This window comes from Diachasma alloeum, unplaced genomic scaffold (assembly GCF_001412515.2).
Source record: "Diachasma alloeum isolate Michigan unplaced genomic scaffold, Dall2.0 Dall_scaffold_00368, whole genome shotgun sequence".
Taxonomy (NCBI): domain Eukaryota; kingdom Metazoa; phylum Arthropoda; class Insecta; order Hymenoptera; family Braconidae; genus Diachasma; species Diachasma alloeum.
In genome coordinates this window covers 543,915-566,163 of record NW_021680507.1, presented here as the reverse complement: position 1 = coordinate 566,163, position 22,249 = coordinate 543,915, and the positions used below count along the sequence as shown (strand labels likewise).

Genomic DNA, 22,249 nt, shown 5'->3' with positions numbered 1-22,249 from the left:
AAATATCAACAATACCAAAATTCTAGTCTCAAGCATACCATCCTCACCGACCCGAAGAATTAAATAATTTTCAAAGAGCCGTAACCCATGAAAATAAATCCGTAAACCCGTATAGAAAGCCCAGTGAACAATTCAAAACGGGTGCTAGTTGAGTTGTCGAGCTGACACGCGTTCTCTTCCCTCTTTGTCCTCCCCATCGCCATCTCCCTCCACCTCTCCTCGCAATCTCCCCTCCAACCCCCCACTCCAGCCTCCCCCCACCCCAACATCTCAATTCCCCCGTCTCTCTCTAATTTCCGAGTTTTTCCCTCCTCAGTACCCCCATGAGCCTCGTCTCCGTCGCACGCCCACAGTCTCAATCCACAATTTCGTGGGGGGAATGCACGCCTTGCCTCCGCCGTGCAACCCCTCTCTCCTTTTCATTCCTCTCAGTACCGCCATACTCGTCAGAGGATAAACACCGTAATCCGGCGGCCGGTTTTCGACCCCCGAAAAATTGTTCACCCTTCATTTTCCATTTTCCATGTTCCACAGGTGATTTCCCCCCACCCCCGCCAAGTGTCAAGTGCCAAAACCCCCTTAACCATGAACATAAATAGCGGTGCAGTGACAAGTACTCGTGGATAAGCGAAAAAGTACTGGTGAATGATTGTTCCAAAAAGTTAAGTGTTCTAACCTAAAAAAACTTGGATACGAGAAACTCAATCGAGTGTGGATAATGTTGAGATTAACTGGCAGTGAAGGACCTTTGTTGTCGTATTTATTTATTTAAAAGGGCGAGAATAATGCCGGAGAAGGAGGTGGCCTACCATCAGGAGGCATTTTCACTTTTACCGCCACCACCGCCACACCACCCCCACTCGGCGTTTCACGCTGCCTTTCACCCTCATCCACATCATGGGCCGCCCCCGCCGCCTTTTCATCCACATCATGGACCGCCTGCACCTCCCCATCCAGCCGTGGCCGCTGCTTGGGAGCATCATGCGGCTGCGGCTGCTGCCGCTGCTGTAGTTTTTCATGCACCACCACCTCATCCGTAAGTCATCACGATTTTAAATCATGTGTGAATGGGATTCCCCTAATTCGTGGGTTGAGGGAAGTTAGGGAGATTTCGAGGGAGATAACATCGAAAATTGGGGATAGAGTTGATGAATCGAGGCTAGAACATCGCAGGACATGTAGAGAAGGCAAATTATGAGGAAATCTTTCTAATTTCGACTTGATTCATGAGTTAGAGGCATTCGGTATCTGGATAACTTCGAAAATCAGTGGCTGTGGCTGCTGTAGTTTTTTATGTAGTAGGGGAGGATGGGGCAAAACGGTCCCCCTTCAATCGTCAATATTTTCCGATTCAATAATCCGATTGGGATGAGTTAGAGCTCGTTTTGAAGAATGAAAAATTATCTTCAAAATGAAGTTGAAACTGGGAATTTTCACAATGTCATTCACAAGTTATTGACAATTGAAGGGGGGCCGTTTTGCCCCACCCTCCCCTACTACCTCATCCTTACGTCATAATTTGGCGATTTTCAATCATGGATGAATGGGATTCCCCTAATTCTTGCGTTGAGGGAAGTTAGGGAGATTTCGAGGGAGATAACATCGAAAATTGGGAATAGAGTTGATGAATCGAGGCTAGAACAGCGCAAGACATGTAGAGAAGGAAAATTATGAGGAAATCTTTCTAATTTCGGCTTGATTCATGAGTTAGAGGCATTCGGTATCTGGATAACTTCGAAAATCAGTGGCTATGGCTGCTGTAGTTTTTTATGTAGTACTACCTCATCCGTACGTCATAATTTCGCGATTTTCAATCATGGATGAATGGGATTCCCCTAATTCGTGGGTTGAGGGAGGTTGGGGAGATTTCGAGGGAGATAACATCGAAAATTGGGGATAGAGTTGATGAATCGAGGCTGAAACCTCGCACGACATGTAGAAGGAAAATTATGAGGAAATCTTCCTAATTTCGGCCCGATTCATGGGTTAGAGAGACTCGGAATGTGGATAACCTCGAAAATTAACGAAAATCAGGGCTGTGGCTGCTGTAGTTTTTCATGCACCACCACCTCATCCGTAAGTCATCACGATTTTCAATCATGTATGAATGGGATTCCCCTAATTCGTGGGTTGAGGGAAGTTAGGGAGATTTCGATGGAGATAACATCGAAAATTGGGAATAGAGTTGATGAATCGAGGCTAGAACATCGCAAGACATGTAGAGAAGGCAAATTATGAGGAAATCTTTCTAATTTTGGCTTGATTCATCAGTTAGAGACCCGGCATGTGGATAACCTCAAATATTAGCGATAGAATGATTCAACTCTTGTTGAGATCATGCTAAAATATGTATCAAACCGGAATTACGGAACTGCAAGAAAATAATCTTAAAAAAAGTTGAGAACATGTTTGAATTTCCACGAAAACCATCATAGATCATCGAGAAACTAGGCACACACGTCAATATTTTTCCCCACATCTCCTCAATCGTGATTGAATCTCCTTAATTACGGGGTTGAACATGAGTTAGAGAGACCCCAATAAAATAACCTAAAAAATGTTGATCAAACTTAAATCGCTTTATAATGCATAAAAAAACAATGCAAACGCATTCACAGCGATTGACATATTCTCACTCGCTTCAGTCTCTCTAATTTCAGTGTTGATGAATCAGAGAGACTCCGCTTGCCCATAACTTAAAAAAAAATCATTAAATCGTCACGAGAACACGTTAAAAAATCATGTAAAAACCTTTTTACATGATTTCGCTCGCTTCAGTTTCTCTAATTTCAGTGTTGATCATGAATTAGAGAGACTCTGTTTGTCCATAACCTAGAAAAATCCCCAAATCAACCCGAAAAATCATAAAAAATGAAATCCATTCATCAACATTAATACATCCCTAAATGCACCTATCCCACCCCAATCTCGCTAATTTCAGTGTTAAAAAATGAGGTAGAAAGACTTCTTCTGCGCATAACCTAAAAAAATTATAAAATTGTCACGGACAATGTCACGCATTAATCCATCGCCGAACGTACCTCTCCCAACCCAATCTCTCTAATTCTGGTGTTAATCATGAGTTAGAGAGACTCCAGTTGTCGATAACCTCGAAAAATCTCTAAATCAACACGAAAAATCATAAAGAATGAGACACCGCTTGTCCATAACCTAAAAAATCATGAAATTGCCACGAAAAATCGTCAAAAAATCATGTAAAAATCATTAACCGTCAGTAACCCATCGCCAACCCCCCCCCCACCCCAATCTCTATAATTCCGCTGTTACGCATGAGTTAGAGAGACTCCACTTGTCCATAACCTGAAAAATCATGAAATCGCCCCGGAAAATCGTCAAAAAATCATGTAAAACCATTCCCCGACATTAATCCACCGCCAAACGCACCTCCCCCACCCCAATCTCTCTAATTCCGGTGTTAATCAGGAGTTAAAGAGACTTGAGTTATCCATAACCTACAAAAATCTCTAAATCAACACGAAAAATCATAAAAAATGTGAGACCATAAAATCACCCCGAAAAATCGTCAAAAAATCATGGAAAAATATTCACCGACCAAACCCGTCGTCAAACAAACGCCCCCCACCCCAGTCTCCCTAACTCCGGTGTTAATCATGAGTTAGAGAGACTCATAACCAAAAAAACTCATTAAATCAATGCGAAAAATCATCCAAAACCATAAGAAAACATGTGTAGACTATGAACCGACGTAAACACGTCTTCACCCTCTCTAAATCCCCCCATCCCCCCCCAAACAACTCAAACCTAATTCACTGGGACGTTTGAAGAAGCACGAGCTTAACTTCAGCCCCTGCCCGTTCACGATTTAACCTCCAACTCGTAAAGTTTCCTCAAGTTATTACCGACGGCTACCGAATGCGTCTCCCCGAGATTTATACTCGTGTGGAAAATTCGCCTGGCGCCTCCAAAAAATGAAAAAAATTAGCGAATGATCGTGCTGTCGCTTTCCCATTGCCCAGCGACGGCAGAAATCCCACCGATTCTCTTTATTTTACTCTATTTATTCAACAACATCGACTGGGATATTTTTCGCACCAGCTATTTTGGGAACATTGCTTCAAGAGGAAAAACAGAAACACGTGTGAGTGGGGATCACTCAAGTGGGAGAGTTAGAGTTTTTTTTTTCAATTTTAATCAATCGCTTCATGATTTCGTGGCTCATGCGGGCACATTCGACGGTTTTTAATTCGCATAATGGATTTGTTGAGGGTGGGGGGAGTAAGATGAGTCATTGAACCTGGGAAGACATGAATCGAGTAATTGATTGATGAATAGTTTTTTCATTGAGTGGGGAAATTAAAGGACTGTTGATTTTTTGTACAGATTATTTTGAGAATATCCCGGACACAAGCAGATTTATCGAAAAATGTCAGATGATATTTTTTTTAGCTTATGAAATTCTCTAGATAAATGTTCTTCTGACTTTTTCTGATAAATTCATTGGTTCTGGAGATACTTGCAAAATAATTGCAAACGTAAAATTTGTTCCTTCAAAACACGAAAATAACTAGATTTAAACATTGAATTAATCGATCTTGTAGGCAGATTTATCGAAAAATGTCAAAAGATACTTTTTAGCTTATGAAATTCTCTAGATAAATCTTCTTCTGACTTTTTCTGATAAATTGATTGGTTCTGGAGATACTTGCGAAAAAATTCAACTGAAATGTAAAATTTGTTCTTTTAAAACACCAAAATAACTAGATTTAAACATTGAATTAATCGATTTTGTCAGCAGATCTATCGAAAAATGTCAAAAGACACTTTTTTTAGCTCATGAAATTCTCTAGAAATATGTTCTGACTTTTTCTGATAAATTCATTGGTCCTGGAGATACTGCCGAAAAAATCCAACTGAAATGTAAAATTTGTTCTTTCAAAAATCCAAAATAACTGAATACAAATATCGAATTAATCGATTTCGTCAGCAAATTTGTCGAAGAATGTCAGAAACATTTGTTTTAGCTCATGAAATTCTCTAGAGAAATGTTCTTCTGACTTTTTCTGATGAATTCATTGGTTCTGGAGATACTTGCGAAATACTCTAGCTGAAACGTAAAATTTGTTCCTTCAAAAAACTAAAATCACTAGATTCAAACATTAATTAATTGATCGATTTCCTCATATTCCTTAGCAAATCTACCCTAAAAACATTGAAACTGTTAATTAATTCATCAATAAAAATCGTCCGAAAATAAAATTATCAATAAACATAATAGAATATCACATTAGGACATCCTGATTATGAAATTCTCCCCAAAAGAAAATGTTCTCGACATTTTCTTCCAATTACCAAAATACGAAAACTAATTTTCACAATTACCCAGATATTCCTAAACAAAAATCAGCAAAAAACCCTAAAGACCCCTTCAGTGCTGGATAATTAAATTCCGCAATCAATTATTTGGATTCAAACTGTGGAAAATTGATTATCCCCGATTTACCACATGAAGAGTCTGCCCCCTCTCACAATGAACTTGAAAAAAAGAAAATCTCAACTTGAGATATTTAATGTCCGTGTTTATCGCTGATATCGATCTGCAAAGGGCTACTGCACAGGCCCTTTTAATTTATTTTTATTTTCTTTTATATTGTATCATCGGTTCTCTCATCTTCATACGTACGTGGTGGAAGAAAAAAAAATGTTGAGGAAAGAGGTCTTGAGGAACAGAAACACATCGAGTCGTACGTTCCATTATGCAGCAGTGGCAGGGCACATACAGTCGTTGGTTCTGTGGTGATACGATCCACCTCGCGATTTATCATCGGCCTGCCGCCGTCCATTGATAAATTCCACGCATTCATAAAGGGATACACGAGGTTTTGTGGAGACTGTTAATAATAAAAATGAGGATGTACTGAGGGTGTAACTGAGGAGGTTCGGATACGTGATATTCTTTTGTAGTTATTAACGATTTTATTTTCGGGAGATGTCTATCAATGAGTGAATGAAGATTTTTCGTTCTAAAAAAAAGCATGGGCGATATCTCGAACCGAATATGAGAACTCGAATGTCGCGGTATCTCGAACGAATGGAGAAAGGTGGTTTTCATGAGTACAATCGCCTTGCGTCGAATTTTCATGAAGCCCGCCTAACAAACAAAAGAGAATTGAATACCATTTTATGAAACATGGATAAACGAATCATAATTGTCCAAATAATTTAGGTCAGAGGAAAATAGAATAATTCAACTTTCTTAATATTGCGTTTACTAAGGTTTTCTTCGAACAAAGTTGATTAGAATTAATAGCTAGAGTTATGAGATTATCTCACATTTTTGACGTTAAGGATAGGAGAATCTGAATGCAATATAGTGAAAATGATGATCGATTTTTTCACTTTGAACAAATAATATTAATATCCAAATACAAAATTTCTGATATGAATAAAAAGAAGCTGTGATTCAATATTCAAAATGAAGTTTTAATTTTTAATTTGATGCTGAAAACACGAGATGACAATATTCTAAGCACGGAATTATATTGATGAGATGAACAACAGATTAATTGAATTACCGTGTGAACTCACTAAAAATTGATAGCAGTGTGGGCACGCACTTTAACCCTAGTTTGGTCACCTAGAAGGTCGATTTTTTTTTCTTACCATTGACTGGCTGAGCGGAAAAATCCTAAAAAATTGGAATGCGTCAATTCAAGTCTCTAGAAAATTATAATATTTTTTAAAATTATTTATATCCACAATTCCTGAAGAAAAAAAATTATTTCTAACAGACGGGCAATTTTTTCCCATGTTAAATGAAATTGCCCGTTGTGCGACGTTGCCGAAGTCTCGCTAAACGCGCCCGGGCAGTATAGAGTGAATTCGGCAACGCTCGGGCCTAAATAACACGGCCGCGATTCCCTGCGGAGGTGACCAAAGTCGCAATTCACGCTCGGAAGTGTGTTCTAGAAGGAATTTAATTGTAATTATGATTAAAATCTTATTCAGTGAGCATAGGAATTAAAACATGAGCAAATTATTTATAGTAATATGAAAATTTAACAGCTGATAAATTGGGACATATAATTCTCATCAGTTATATTGCCTTTTGCAATGAGAATGATTATAAACAATGAATTGAAAAAAGGAATATCTGTCAGTAAAAAGGCCATTAGTTAATTAAAAAAAATTAAATTATTTTGATTGGAATCGAACCCGAAACCTTTCGCACATGAGCAAAACCACTTAACCACTTCGCCATATTGATTCAGTTCATTTATTGATTTTGAAAAATGGAGGACCATTGCACATTTTGAATTATCCCGTTGAGAACAATATAAACTATGAATATAAACTATGAATATGATTCATATCGACAGACTAGAAATCCTACAACTCTCTTCCTGTATCAACAAATAAAGATGAATAAGGATGACCACTGGAAGTGTATCCACTCATTCACAGAGTCGAAGCCTGATTTATTCTTCATCTCATCAATAACTAATAGTAAATCGTAGGATTTTTATTCGGTACCGTTGGAAGAAGACGTCGGGGGAGAGGATCGCTGAGACGAGAGGAGAATGGAGGAGTGAAGGGTTTGGGGCGCGGTTCGAAGTGGAAAGATTGAGTTACCAAGAGATAATCGGATACACGCCCAACCGCGCGGCGAAGCATCCCAGAATACGCGAGACTGTACGTGGGGCCCAACTCTGATTTAATTTTTTCGTTGCAATTTATCCTAGGGAATTTTTGGGGAAATCGTTGCTTGAAGACGAATGAGAGGCTTCAGCGGAAAATTCCGAATACTTTTTGTTAATTATTTCATTAATGAGTTGTCTGAGGAGACAACTTCAACTCAAAATTGTTGTAGGGAATTTAATTGTGAACAAAAAATGTCTTTTGAGATTTTTCCCTGAATCTGCTGAATCTCAGAATAATTGTCCACATTGTTGAAAAAGTTTGACGGGATTTTTCGGAGGAAAACCTTGAATCCGATTTGAGGGGGAAAAGTCAACGGAATTTCAAGTTTCTCTGAAAATTCAAATTTTTAGCGGCAGGAAGACGAAAATTCAACAATTCACATGAACTGTCAACACAGAAAAAATTATTTGGCAAATTTCAACAACTAGTTGTTGAAATTCACCAACAAGTTCTTGAAATTGACCAATTAGTTGTCGAAATTCATCAACTAGTTGTTGAAAAAAATGAATTACCAACCAGTTGGTGAATTTCAACAACTAGCTTTGAAATTTCACTATCTAGTTGTTGAAATTCACAAATTAGTTGTTAAAATTCACCAACTAGTTGTTAAAAAAATGAATTACCAACCAGTTGGTGTATTCCCACAACTAGTTGTTGAATTCCAACAACTGGTTATTAAATTTCACCAACTAATTGGTGAATTTCACCAATTCGTTTACTAGTTGGTAAATTTCAACAACGAATTGGTGAAATTTACCAACTAGTTGTTGAAAAAAATGAATCACCAACCTGTTGGTGAATTTCAACAACTAGTTGTTAAATTTCACTATCTAGTTGTTGAAATTCACCAACAAGTTGTTGAAATTCACCAATTAGTTGTTGAAATTCATCAACTAGTTGTTGAAATTCATCAACTAGTTGTTGAAAAAAATGAATTACCAACCAGTTGGTGAATTCCAATAATTAGTTATTCAATTTCACCAACTAGTTGTTAAATTTCACCAATTCGTTTACTAGTTGGTAAATTTCAACAACGAATTGGTGAAATTTACCAACTAGTTGTTGAAATTCCCAATTGATTATTGAAATTCCACCAAATTTGACCAAATAATTTTCTCTGTGAGGTGAAAATGAATATTCTTTGCTAAATTCCCTTGACTTCTCCGGGAATTCTTTTCGAATTCTTGAAATTCCAGGAATTTTTCCCAAAATTTTCCAGATGTTACATTAATGTTCCCTGAATAATTGAACTGAAATTGACACTTCCCATAGATTTTTCCATGAAATTATGAATTTTCAATGACAAAATTCCTCGAAATTTCAGTGTAAATGTTGTTTACCAGAAATTTCCAAGACTTTTACCGGAAATTTCAGTGGGAAATTCGCAATAGTGCATCTGAAATGGATAATTACTCTTCAAAATTCATCGATAAATCCATCCATTTCGAACTCAACGCTTGATTCGCCTCGCAATTAGTTCAAAATAACGGTACTTTTATCAGTCTTGTGCAAGAGAAGACACTGAAGATGTTCCGGTACATCACCCCGACCTCGAATCTCACCAGAAAAATTGCGAAAATGACACCTGAACTGTCCCCTGCACTGCGAGACGACTAAAAGAAAAGGAGCTTGTCATTACGCATCATTAACGCTAACAGTGAATCAACTTTCCGAGTGTCCTCGCGCTATTAAGCCCAACGGTTTTACGAGCAGTGGCTTCTCTCGCCAATAAAGTGGTTATCTTTACGGTACTTCGGGGAAAAAAATGTTATTAAAATTCTCGACAATTTTTGGTTTTTCGAACTGAAATCGATTGAGTGATTTTTGCATTTTATCTGGGTTTAAATATCGACGAGAATGTTTCAATTCCGAGAATGTTTCAATTTAGGGACGATTTTGCCTGGTGACAGTCACCTCGAGTGCAATGCGTCTCGGTTTAATAGGTTAAATTCCAGACGCCATAACAACTGTCACCTTCACTTTGTTTGGACAAGTCTCAGAATGCTACGATATCAAAACGTGCATTGAAACAGTGGCCACACCCGATTTATCCAGCCAAGTAACCTGATGAATGTGTCTTACTTCGTTAAGATCACTTGGGGGATAATGAATGTTAATTTATTTGAGATTTGGCTGTTGTTTTAAATCCTTTCAATTTTTGTAAATTTATTCATTTTCATCATTCATTTTTTATTTTATTTTATTTTTTTTTCATTTTTCAACTTTCATTTTGGTCATCTTTATTATTGTTGCTGTCTCTAGAAGCACACCATTTCGCGGAGTTTTTTTTATATCGACGTTTGTTTTTATTGTGTCAAAAATAGGAGGGGATAGGGTAAAATGGGCATTTTGGACTTATTTAAAATTATTCATAACTCAGAAACAAATGTAACAACAGAACTCGGTTTAGGCTCATCACAAAGGGAAAAAATTGTTCTTTGTAGTGGAAAAAAAATATTGAATTTCATCAACATTTCAACCCGTCACTAATATTTAAAAAGAAGTCAAAAGTATCCGTTTTAACCCAACCACCCCTACATATTATCAAATGCTCATAATTTCTATGCCATTTTATATCGAAATGTATCGAAATAGCATGATCACTAATCCTCAAAGTGAATCCTCATTCACATGTCTTAAAACCATCCACAGCTGTTGGAGACTTGTAAAAGTCTCAAATTGATACTTTCAAAGGTCTTGAGACTTTTAGAAGCCTCAAGTTGAGACTTACAGAACTCCATTTAAACAAAAATTTCAAGTTGAGTTACAAAAGTCTTAATTTGAAGCATTTAAAAGTATCAACTTGAGTCTATGAAAGTCTCAAACTGAAACGCTCAAAAGTCTCACATTGAAACCTTCCAAAGTCTCAAGTTAAGACCTTCAGGCTTCACCTTGAGACTTTTGACAATCTTATTTAAGACCTTTGAAACCTTAAACTAAGGTATTATTTTTTATGCACAAGTAAATGAGGCGAAAGATCAGCGCGCGACCAGTTTATCTGATAAAAATCGTGTGAACGTCTGAGCGAGAGTAAAATTAAAAATAAAAATAATCCTTTGCAATAAAATTTTGAATGAAGAAATTCACAGATATATCCTCTGTGTATTCAGTCTGCCTCGTAATCTCTCAGACGCCTGGCAGTTTAAATCTGGCAATCGAAAAGTCAAGACTTCAAGTGTCCGAGAGACAATAAGGGGGGGGACCTCCTTGTGCCACATGGCTGGCACGTTTCAAACCTCGGAATTTTTTCCAGGAACCGTCTTTGGCTACTGCATATCCCATTACGCCACTCATTTGATCTATATTTCTCCCCTAATGCGACACGAGTCCCTCCGAATTCCGGGGAACAGGTCCTGTTTGCAGGAGATTTTGTTTTTCACAAAATTGTCATTTCCCGTCGTTTTAATTGGATTTTGATGGGTCAACGTTGTGGAGTAGATACGCGTGCTTCAGAGCAATCCCCACAATTGCTGATCATTATTACGCGTGACATACGCAAGAACGACGCGTGAATTGCACAGTAGGAGACATAAATCACTTAAACAAACGGATGAAAAATTGAGAAAAGTCGACATGTTTGGATTATCTCGCAAATACCTCTGAAGGGAAGAAGAAGTTTAACGGAAAATGTTAAGCACAATGCAACATTACGAGTTTCTTTCATCTCGCAACGTAAAAAATGTGATTAAATTAACTTGGCGAAATGGTTCAGTGGTTTTGCTCATGTGCGGAAGGTTACGGGTTCGATCCCACCCCAATTCATTTTATTTTTTTTATTTTTTCTCGATGAAAATAAAGAATAAAAATGAACAATAAATGAATTGCTCAGCAGTAGAGATAGATCACTTGAATAAATAAATAAGAAATTGAGAAAAAGTGGAGAAATTTTGATTATTACGCAAATACCTCCGAAGGAAGGAAGTTTAACGAGAAATGTTAGGCACAATGCAATATTTCTGAGTTTCTTTCATCTCTCAACCTACAAAATACGATTAAATTAATTTGGCGAAATGATTAAGGGGTTTTGCTCATGTGCGGAAGATTCCGGGTTCGATCCCACCCCAATTCATTTTATTTTTTTAAATTTTTTCTGAAAAATAAAAATGAACAATAAATGATTTGATAATGAAAATGAAGAATAAAAATGAACAACAAATGATTTGCTCAGTAGTAGAGATATATCGCTTGATCAAATAAATGAGAAATTGAAAAAAAGTGGAAAAATTTGGATTAGTTCGTGAATTTCTCCGAAAGGAAAAAATTTAACGGGAAATGTTTCAACGTTTACAAGTCTCTTTCATCTTAAATTCTCAAAAACATGATCAAATCAATTTGGCGAAATGGTTAAATGGTTTTGCTCATGTGCGGAAGGTTCCAGGTTCGATCCCACCCCAATTCACTTTATCCTTTTTTTTCTTTTTTTTCTCCACGGAAATAAAAATATAAATGAAAAATACCCACGCTTACTGATAAATCCTCATTCATCCATATAATCCGTAAATTTTTAAAGACCTCTCCACCATGAATTGACCTCAAACGAAAGCGTCTGGCCAAAGCCGAGAGGTCGCGGAATGGCCCAAGACGATGAAGTTTGCAAGCTGAGAGAAGGTAGCAGCACGAGCGTGCCGAGTCCCTGCACGACCATGCATCACCCAGTCGGACAGCGACTCGAGCCCTCTCTTCTTACTTCTCTCTTCCCTTACCTCATTCTTTTTATCTATTTTTTCTTCTTTATTTCTCCTCCTCTCTTCGGCAATGGCTATGGGTTTTGCTCTCAACCCGCCGCCTCCATCGTGTTCACTCCCATCGTGCACATTCGCGAAACCCTCTACCAATGGATTTTGCAAATAAAAAAAAATGGGGAGATAGGGCCTTTTCCAACCCCTCATATTTCATTCCAACTCGTGCACATCGATTTTGACCTCGAGAGGTGAATTCCAGGAGATGGGACATTCGGAATTCCAGGCTTTTCAATCGGCGATGGGTGAAATATTTTTTCGAGAGAAAATGGCGGATTTCGCGGAGACCATTTTTAACGCTTCAGATATTAACGAGATTTTATTGAATGGCCCATTTTACCCCAGTAGTTTTCAAGATAAGGTCGAGATCAATTTTGGAAGGGAAAAGATAATTATTTTCTGATATCTCGTGAAGAAATGGGGGAAAACGAATATTTTTGTTTGTTCTGCATAAAAAAATTCTATTCTAGTCTAGTTTTTAATTTTTTTGTTGAGAGGATGAAATAAGGAAATAGAGCTTTTCGAATTCTAAAAAATTGCTCTGAATAATAGGAAAAATTTGATGTGAAAATGCGAAAATAACGTAAAATACGACCCGTTTTACCTCAGTAGTTTTCAAGGGTGGCTTTTGTAAAATTTGTTGGCAATCTTATGTATTTTCTTATAGCTCCGAAGGGATGTTATCCTGTGCACTGTTAAAAATTTTCGTCTAAATTTTCTGTGACAAAGTCCGGAAATTTTGATTGTGTTCAAGTTCCACTGAAATTTCAGGAAATATTGTCATTAAGAAATCAAATGTTCCATTGATTTTCTGTTCAAACGATCTGGAAATTAATAAACTCCTTGAATTTTTTTAGTTCAATTATTCTGTGAAAATTCAGAAAAATCAGGAAAATTCAGGAAAAAATGAAAATTCATGTCATTTTGTTTCTGAATATTCATGTTTCACTGAAAATTCAATCAAGTTGTGAAATTTCTATCACACTCTCACTGAAAACTCAAGAATTTCCGTGGTCTACTTAAAACTGAATATTTCATCACCATTTTTTCCCTAAATCCAATTTAACTCTCATGAGATTTACTATAACATCTTCCATAAAATTTCAAAAAATTTCCTACAGTGTGGACTCTTTTTCCAACTAAGAAAGAGAAAAAAGATGCTCTTCTTTCTTTTCTATCCTGTGTGAAAAAAAATTACGGTATTACGTAAAGTAGTGGGGCAAAATGGGTCGTCTTTTTTGTTTATTATACATGAAATTCCCCTGACTTTTGAATGAAGTCATTAAAAACATTGTAATCCGTTAAGTTTTCAATTTTTTTTGTAGAGGATGAAATGAGGATGGAATGCCTCCCGAGTTCTAGAAAATTGTTCTCAATGCGAATATGAGCCCTCCGCGAGTGCCCTTGCACACACTCATAACATCCGTGTATTTAAGTGGACAATGATCGTTTTTGCCATGTCGTCCTCAAGTACTTGATGCAGGGGGTTATATGTGCAGTATAAACCTAGTGGAAATCTCTCGCGGAGGGATAAGATCTACCGCATGGTATTTTCAAGCCACGAGTGGATGCCGCCGTTCAAGGATAATTTAGTAATTACGGCCAGATGCTTGCCCCACAGGCAAAACTCCGCTCCTTCCTCCAGAATTTTTTTTCTACTTTTGTTTTTTATTTTTTTGCGCGTTTTTCTGGACGTTTTCTCGGGGATTGTAACTCGGCGTTTCGCGGGGCAGCTTACCAACAGTGTTTCCTACACCTCGTTGTTTTTCAACTCGAAAATATGTGCTACAAGGCGGACATGTGTTTTAGTGCCACCGTTATATATCATTCGGGAACTTTAACGTCTAATCGCGGGATTTGGGATGGGAAAAGGTTTTATGTGGTATAAAAATTATTAGAAACATTGTGTTCATGAATCAGTCTATTCTGTATCGATATGAATTTCTTCAAATTTTTCCTGTAAAAATTAAGGGAAATTGAAGACAAGTGGGAAATTGTTTTCGTTACCGCATAGTTTATATATTTTTGCTGATAAATTAGTAATTTGATTTAAATGGAATTTTTATGACAACGTATTTTTAATGATTCATTGAATTCAACATTGGCCCAATGTTGGCAGCCGACATTGCGCCAACGTGACCTCAACGTTGCCCCAACATTGCTCCAACGTTGGTGATCAACATTGCTCCGACGTTGGCAGCCAAAATTGTCCGAACGTTGTTAGTCAACATTGTCTCAACGTTGGCAGTCAACATTGCCCCAATGTTAAAATTTTTGCTGACTTATTTTTCCAACCGCCTACATTTAATATCCAAATTTCTCTTTCTCCAGGCCATTCAATTGAATTCAACATTGCCACAACGTTGACAGCCAACATTGCTCCAACGTAAAAATTATTTACCTTGCCCAGAATATTGGTTTCGAAATAAATTTTTTCAACAACAGATTATGCAATCAATCTCTTTATCGAAGTCAGCCAAGATGACCTTGGAGTCAATATTTTAAATCAATTGGATTCATTTAAACAATTATTTTTTCGATCACGTAGACAGATACATACATACAACCGGGCATGGTCTAAAAATGGCAATTCGAACTCCCGAAGCCAAAATTTATCCTGACATAAAAAATAGGAAATTTCACAGCAAAAAATTGACAAATTTTGTTCAAAAATTGAACATTTCGAGAATAAATTATTTCCCTAAAATTAGAATATTCGAAAATATTCAATGCAGATCAGTTTTTGTCTGAAAAATTTATCGAATTGTTGATGCACAAAAAATTAAACGTAATTTCTAATTAACTTCAATTTACTTTTTAAAACTTGAAAATTACAAAATTAAATCATCGATGAATTATCATAATATTGTCCAATATTGCCTCGACATCCGTTATTTCTCTCGATATATTAATTAAATATCTCCCAAAGCCATGAAAATCAAAAGTAAATACAATTAATCACCCCTTATCCGCCGCCCCCCTCCCTCCCGCCCTCACCAAATAATTATAAAACATACGTTGATTTATATTTTTACATGGTAATATCTCTCGCGGGATCTTCCTATCACACATATATAAAACGTGAGTAGGTCTCCCAGGCGTGGCTTCTGCGGCATTAGGATTAATGCGAGCATCCGAGGGCATTAATCAGGATTAAACGGTCGCGGCACACGAGAGATCCAGAGACTTCTCTAGAAAAAAAAAGAACGAGGCGCGAGAAAGGATGACGACTACTGCCTACCGAGATTTTTCGGTGGTCATCCGCGCTCGTTCCGTCGGAATCAGCCTCTTTTCAAAACCCTCCGATTCTTTTCACCCTTTATCGTTCATTTCTTATTGCCTTTTTTTTCCGTCTTTTTGATGCCTTTCGGAACGAGTCGAACGACCATTTGTCAATGTGTAAACCACTGTTCGGCTTTCATCAGTCTCGTCATTCAGGGACAAAAGACGTTTGCATAATTCAAGTGATGATTTTTTAAAACGACAATTTTTTAAATTGTTTTCTGGATGAGTTTTGAGGGTTGCAAACTGATTTCTGGGGATATCTGCTGAGGGAGTGAGTTTAGGGAAAAATGACCTGCATACTTTTTTTAGGAAATTTAATTCTGCGTAAATGATCTTCTATCACTTTTTCTCATAAAATCAATGGTTAATGAGAGATCTGTAATTGAAGTTCGTAAAAGTTTTTACCACTGAAAATAATTACCAAATTATAATTTTCGGATTATCTCGGTAATGACTGGATTTAGAGGAAAATGTTCCGCGTTCCATTTACAGAAAATCAAATTCCCTATAAAAAAGTCTTCTAACATTTCCCGCTCAGCCCATTATTTTCAGAGATACTCTTAAAAGAATCTCTACAAGTTAAAATCCCTCAAAGCATTGACTGTTAATGAATGAAATAAATTTCAATGAATGAAAAAATTGTAAAATAACACTTTCACTCATTAAGCCGTGGTTATTGTTTCTGTCTGGGGTGAGCCCAGTAACATTCGATGCCTCCTCTATCTATGAACATTATCCCCTACTCGGGTTGACGGGAATACGTTGCGAACGCGAGACGAGGAATTCTCGAGTTCAATGAGACTACTGTCCACTCGAGTTCATTGATATCATTCAATTCATGAATTAAAAATCGTCATGATTCTTCTCATAAATGACAATCCCTCATTTTTAATGACAAAGAAATTGAAAACAAATTTTGCAACTTTTGGTCAAAAAAAAAAATTTTTTTCTATTCAATTCGGAGGTTTTACTTAATTCAAGTAGAGCTTAACTTGATTCAAGTAGAGCTCGACTTAATTCAAGCAGAACTCCACTTGATTTAAGTAGAGCTTAATTTCAGTCAAGTAGAGCTTAACTTCAATCAAGTGTAGCTAGACTTGAATCAAGAATAACTCGACTTCAATTAAGTAGAGTTCGATACTTCAATCAAGTAGAGCTCAACTTGATTCAGCTGTAGGTCGACTTGATTCAAGTAGAACTCAATTTGATTCAAGTAGAATTTAATTTCGATCAAGTAGAGCTTAACTTCAATCAAGTGTAGCTAGACTTGATTCAAGTAGAGCTTAACTTCCATGAAGCGTAGCTCGACTTAATTCAAGTAGAGCTCGATTTGATTCTAGTATATTATAACTCCACTTGATTCAAGTAGAGTTTTATTTTAATCGAGTGTAGCTACAGTTGATTCAAGTAGAGCTGGACTTGAATTAAGTAGAGCTAGACTTGAGTCAAATGGAGCTCGACTTGATTCAAGTAGAACTTGACTTGTCATTCCTGAATCCAATCGCGCTTTTCTTGAATCAAAAAAATTATTTTGCGTATCGAAAAAAAATGAATCAAGGAAAAAAAGTGTTTTAACAAGATAACACTGTCCTTCAGTGCGTCAATATCTCAAATAAATATTGACCATTAAATCTCATTACAAATATCATAATTTTCTCCGTCAACATATGTCCCCGGGGAGTCGAACAATTATCGTCGCCCGTTGACAGCCCGCAGTGAGGGCTGGAGTAAACGCGAGACGAGAAGAAGTTACTCAGGTAACCGTTGAAACTCGCGAGTAAAGAGCGCCAACACCTCCCGCAACGCATCAAGCAAATATGGCGGCCATCAATCGTCCGCCAAGGCTCTCGATGAAGTTGGCCACGACGGGGTGTCTATTAATTTTCTCTCCACCTCGATTCGTTTTTATCCTCGGTAATAACCCCCGAAATAATTCCGTATGAGATAAAAAAAATTGAGTTGAAAAATAATCAGCGAACGCGTGAGGCTAATTTCTCAATTTTTTTGCCGTTTGCAGTACCATCTGCTGTATTTCGAACTCACGAACATTTTATTCGCACAGACCGAGCGGAATGAATCGTCGGGGATATTTCACCGATGACCGTGTCGTGGGGCGTTCAGATGATGACTTGTTTCTATGTCAGGATGGGTAATTGAAGATGTGAGGAATATTTAATTATTGGAGTTGAATGGGGGAAGAATTGAATTTAATTAATGGAGTTGAGTGGAACGAGGGGAATCACGTCTAATAAGGCGTTGCTTTGTTATCTCCTGAATGAATAGGTTTAGGGGAAAATGTTATGAATGACTTTTGTAGGAAATTTAATTCTCAATAAAAAAACTCCTTTGACATTTTCTCCTAAACTCACTCATTCTTTAGATAATTCCCAATTGACAAAATTTATCAAGATGAAATGAAAAAAAAATTACCTCAAACAGAAAAAAACAGTCAATTTCCAGTTGGAATGAATTTTCCAAAAGCTTCTCATCAATAGCTTCAACCCAAGCTGCCTCCACCCAATTATTTTCATTCTTACTCAATCGTAAACTCGTGCACAGCCACCGGAAAATGAAACGCGGACTGAAATCACCCAATCGAGGATTCAACTGGAATCCGGAAAATGAATGGATACCGCTGCCATCAACCCAGTTAATTGTTGAATTATCTCGGTAAGGTGTAAGTTTAGAGAAAAACATCACAGATAATTTTTGTAGGAAATTTAATTTCCTGCAAAACAAATTTTATGACATTTTTTCGTAAAATCTCCTATTATCGAGATATTTTCACTTTTAATTGGGATGATTCATTCAAATTGAGGGAGATGCAACAACACTTTTTTTTTACATCTGTACAATTATTAAATTATCTCGGTAAGGAGTGGATTTAGAAAAAAATGTCACGAATAACTTTTGTAGGAAATTTAATTCTGCACAAAAAATCTCTTTTGATATTTTCTCCTAAACTCACTCATTTTGTAGATAATTCCCAATTAATAAAATTCATCAAGATTTAGAAAAATGAGAAAAATTGCACCTCAACAAAAAAAAGTTAATACCCGTTGGAATGAATTTTCCAAAAGCTTCTCATCAATACCTTCAGCCCAGGCTACCTCCACCCAATTATTTTTATTCTCACTCAATCGTAAACCCGTGCACAGCAACCGGAAAATGAAACGTGGGCTGAAATCACCCTATCGAGGATTCAAATGGAATCCGGAAAATGAGTGGACAGCAGTACCCAAGGAAAAAGGGGGGGCAAGGAGATGAGAACGTTCCAATTATACATCCAGAAACAGGTTTTCAAGCTTGGGAATGTACACATAATTTGCCAGGACGGTGCCAATAAAGGCGTGAGTACGATTTTATAAGTGCGGCTTTTTAGCGCCTTTTTATTCATTCCCGTTTTTTATTTTCATTATTTCATCTACTCTCCCTCACACCGAGGGGATTGACATGAATGAGAGGAGCCGAAATCAAAGTAAAGTCGCACTCACTCGCTATATTTTTTATTTTCGGGATATATTTTTTTTTTTATTTGATCCTTTTCGAGTCCGGCTATTCACGGTTTTCAGGCTTATTCACGTCGCACAGAGAAGACCGTACGCATAACAAGGAATCCTGCGAGTTTACGGTGTGCCTCACGCTTGCTTTTATTGGACACCATCTCCGGCACAGTCTAATGGCGCTGACGCGTGTATTCCAGGGGTATTTTCTTTGTTCGGAATATTTTACACTTTTTTTTGGAGATGAAACATTTCGAAAAATATTCCGGCATTTTTTTCCATCATTATTATCATTATGTTGTTTATTTCAAGTGAAATTTTATTGTTCTGTCTCTGAAACCATAACGTTTCGTGGAGATGTTTTATATCGACATTTGTTTTTATTGTGTCAAAAATTCATATTATTAAATGATCATAACTTCTATGTCACCTGGGCCCTCAAAGTTTACATAAAGACACAATGCCATATTAAGCAAATATCAAAGTCACAAACTATCGAAATATATCGAAAGTGCCTGACAGGTAATCCTCAATTCTGATTGGTTAATTAGTCGCGTAAAGTTAGTCACTAAAAAGACACGCGGTATTTCCACATTTTTCAGGCTCAAAAATTATTCTTTGCGTCATAATTACCAGTTTTCTCATGCTTATTATGCGCGAAACTAATTAATTCTTCATTCTTGGATTTTCTTCTTCTCCGATTTTAACTATCGGCCAGTTTTCAATGAATATCTCGAAACCTAAAGGACATAGCGGAATTTTTGTTAAAATCTTTTTTGTAGCTCTTAATTCACTCTACAAAAAAGGTTATAACAAGAATTTCGTTATGTCCCTTAGATTTGGAGATATTTTTGAAAATTCAGTTAAGGGCTGAATCGACTTGAACCGTTTTACCGTTTCGCTATTAAATTTCTTCTATTTTCCATTTTTCGCGAATGACATAAATTTGATTCATTTCTAGTTTAGGGCATAGGTTCTAAATTCTATAAAAAGGTCTGTTTTGCTTTCAGAAAATTATTCAGTTTTCTAGAAAATTTTCGATTTTTGGAAATAATTCCAAGAACATTGTTCGCTCTTCTAGTCCATTCATCCACAACACTTCCCTTATTTTTCAATTACAGCTATTAATCGGTGAATTTTTTAAAGTGGCTGGATTGTTATAGTATTGACGAAATCCAAGTGCATACTATCTTGAATTACAAATTCAAATTCCATCGCGGTTTCCTCTTCAGACAGCATGGACTTGAATTTCGGCGATATTATAATAATTTGGGGCATATGACTGGGGAGAAAAAATATAAATACATATGAAAAATTCTTTAGCAGAGTAAATCAAATGGTTTAAAATGCTTAAATAAATTAAAAAAACATAAAATTCAATATTTTCAAAATCCGTCTTTGCTTGTTTTGTCCATATCTCAACTATGTGTAACCCACATTTCAGTTCAATCGGTCGAGAATTGAGGCTCTTGAACGTTTTTGTAGATTTTGACTCATTTCCCCTTAGAACCTTCCGAAAATCTCGAAGTTAGATTTTTTCCCACTTTTTTCCACCTCCAACACATATTATAAACTTTTACAAACGTCTCGATAATACCCAGGGACTTTCAAAATTCACCGCGGTCTCTCCTCAATAGATTGAGAATTCAAATGAGAAAAAAAACTTCTCACACTAAATATGTTGCGAGAGTCCGCACGTCCGGTCCCTCAAAAAAATATTTGAAAACAATAAAAATTCATAAATTGACCCCTCGAAAGTTTTAATCCCCAAGATGAATTGACACAATTCGTCACCCGTTTGCGTGACACAACTGTCACCGAGGTTAAACGACGAGACGAATAATTGCGTGGTACGAGGGAGTAGTCAAAAGAGAGAAAATACGGGTCCAGTACCAGCTTGAGGATTTACTTGGTCACGTGTGAAAGGCGGGTTGTTATACTCGGCAAGGGGTTCTCTGCTGGGCCTTTACCACGTTCGATTCGTATAATAAAGACGCGTACACCCACCAACAGACGATATTCACGCACACATGAATTTTAGAGGTTAACCCACACACATTTGTGAGGTCTTTTCGTCTGTCGGGACTCCCTCTCTCTCCCTCGTTCACTCGGTTATCCCCGTTTCTCTTTTACGCTGGTGCTCCCTTGTCTCTTGTATTGCTTGGGCATCCGAGGTATTTTTGAACCGGTCCACACCAGGACATGCCCAGGGACGCATTCACAACTTTATGTTTATTTATTTATTTCCGTTAATTTTTCTAAAATATTCTTTTGTTCTAAAAAAAAAATTTCAAGTGAAATTTTCGCAAGTCTTCATATATTATCAAGATATCACCGAGAAAACACGAATCGTAAATATATTGTTGAGAAAACAAAGTTTAAAAAAAAAAAAATCCCACGAGGGGATTTGAACCCACAACCTTCAGATTACTAGACTTCTACTCTAACCAGTGAAGCCATCGGGGGAGAAATTTTGTCCTCCCCTCAATCATGTATATTAAGCTATCGGGGGATTCGTCCATAAAGAAAAACAACATTTCCTCCATTTCCTTCACCAACAATGAACAAAGAATGGCAATTATGGAGGGGGTAATCATCGCGTGCGAAAAAACTCCCCCAACAAAAAGCGTTCGCATTACCGCGCCCCTAACGATCATAATCGTCCCCATGAATTCAAGAGAGAGAAGTTCCTCGTCACTCAGCGCCAGCAACAGGTGGTGGCATTATCCACCGGCAAATACACGGGGTTCTTGGGTCCCCCCCCTCCCCCTTAACTGCCTCGAGGGCATCGTGCGTCGTTAACGCGCGCCTGCGAACTCGCAAAGTGGTTGGGGAGTCTGGAGGGGGATGATGTGATCCTCCTTTGGGTTTCTCACTTGTTCTACTCTCCTGTCCCGCGTTTTCCCCCATCATCTTCCCTCTTCACGTTGAGAGAAAACATGGCGACAGGTGTTGCCTGTAATATTCACTCCCCTTGTGCTATTCTCCCCTTGTATACTCTAAATCACGCCAACTGGATATTAGGAGGGTTGGGGGGGGGGG

General features: G+C 37.3%; 1 protein-coding gene across 1 annotated transcript in view; it reads left to right on the top strand.

Moving 5' to 3' along the window:
- Nucleotides 1-785: 785 nt before the first annotated feature.
- The window catches only part of LOC107041601 (transcriptional activator cubitus interruptus), an 87,993-nt gene continuing 66,529 nt past the window's right edge, over nucleotides 786-22,249 (top strand). Inside the window, exon 1 of the mRNA XM_015262218.1 lies at nucleotides 786-1,036. Coding sequence (XP_015117704.1) covers nucleotides 786-1,036 — 251 coding nt within the window. The remainder of the gene's footprint in view (nucleotides 1,037-22,249) is intronic.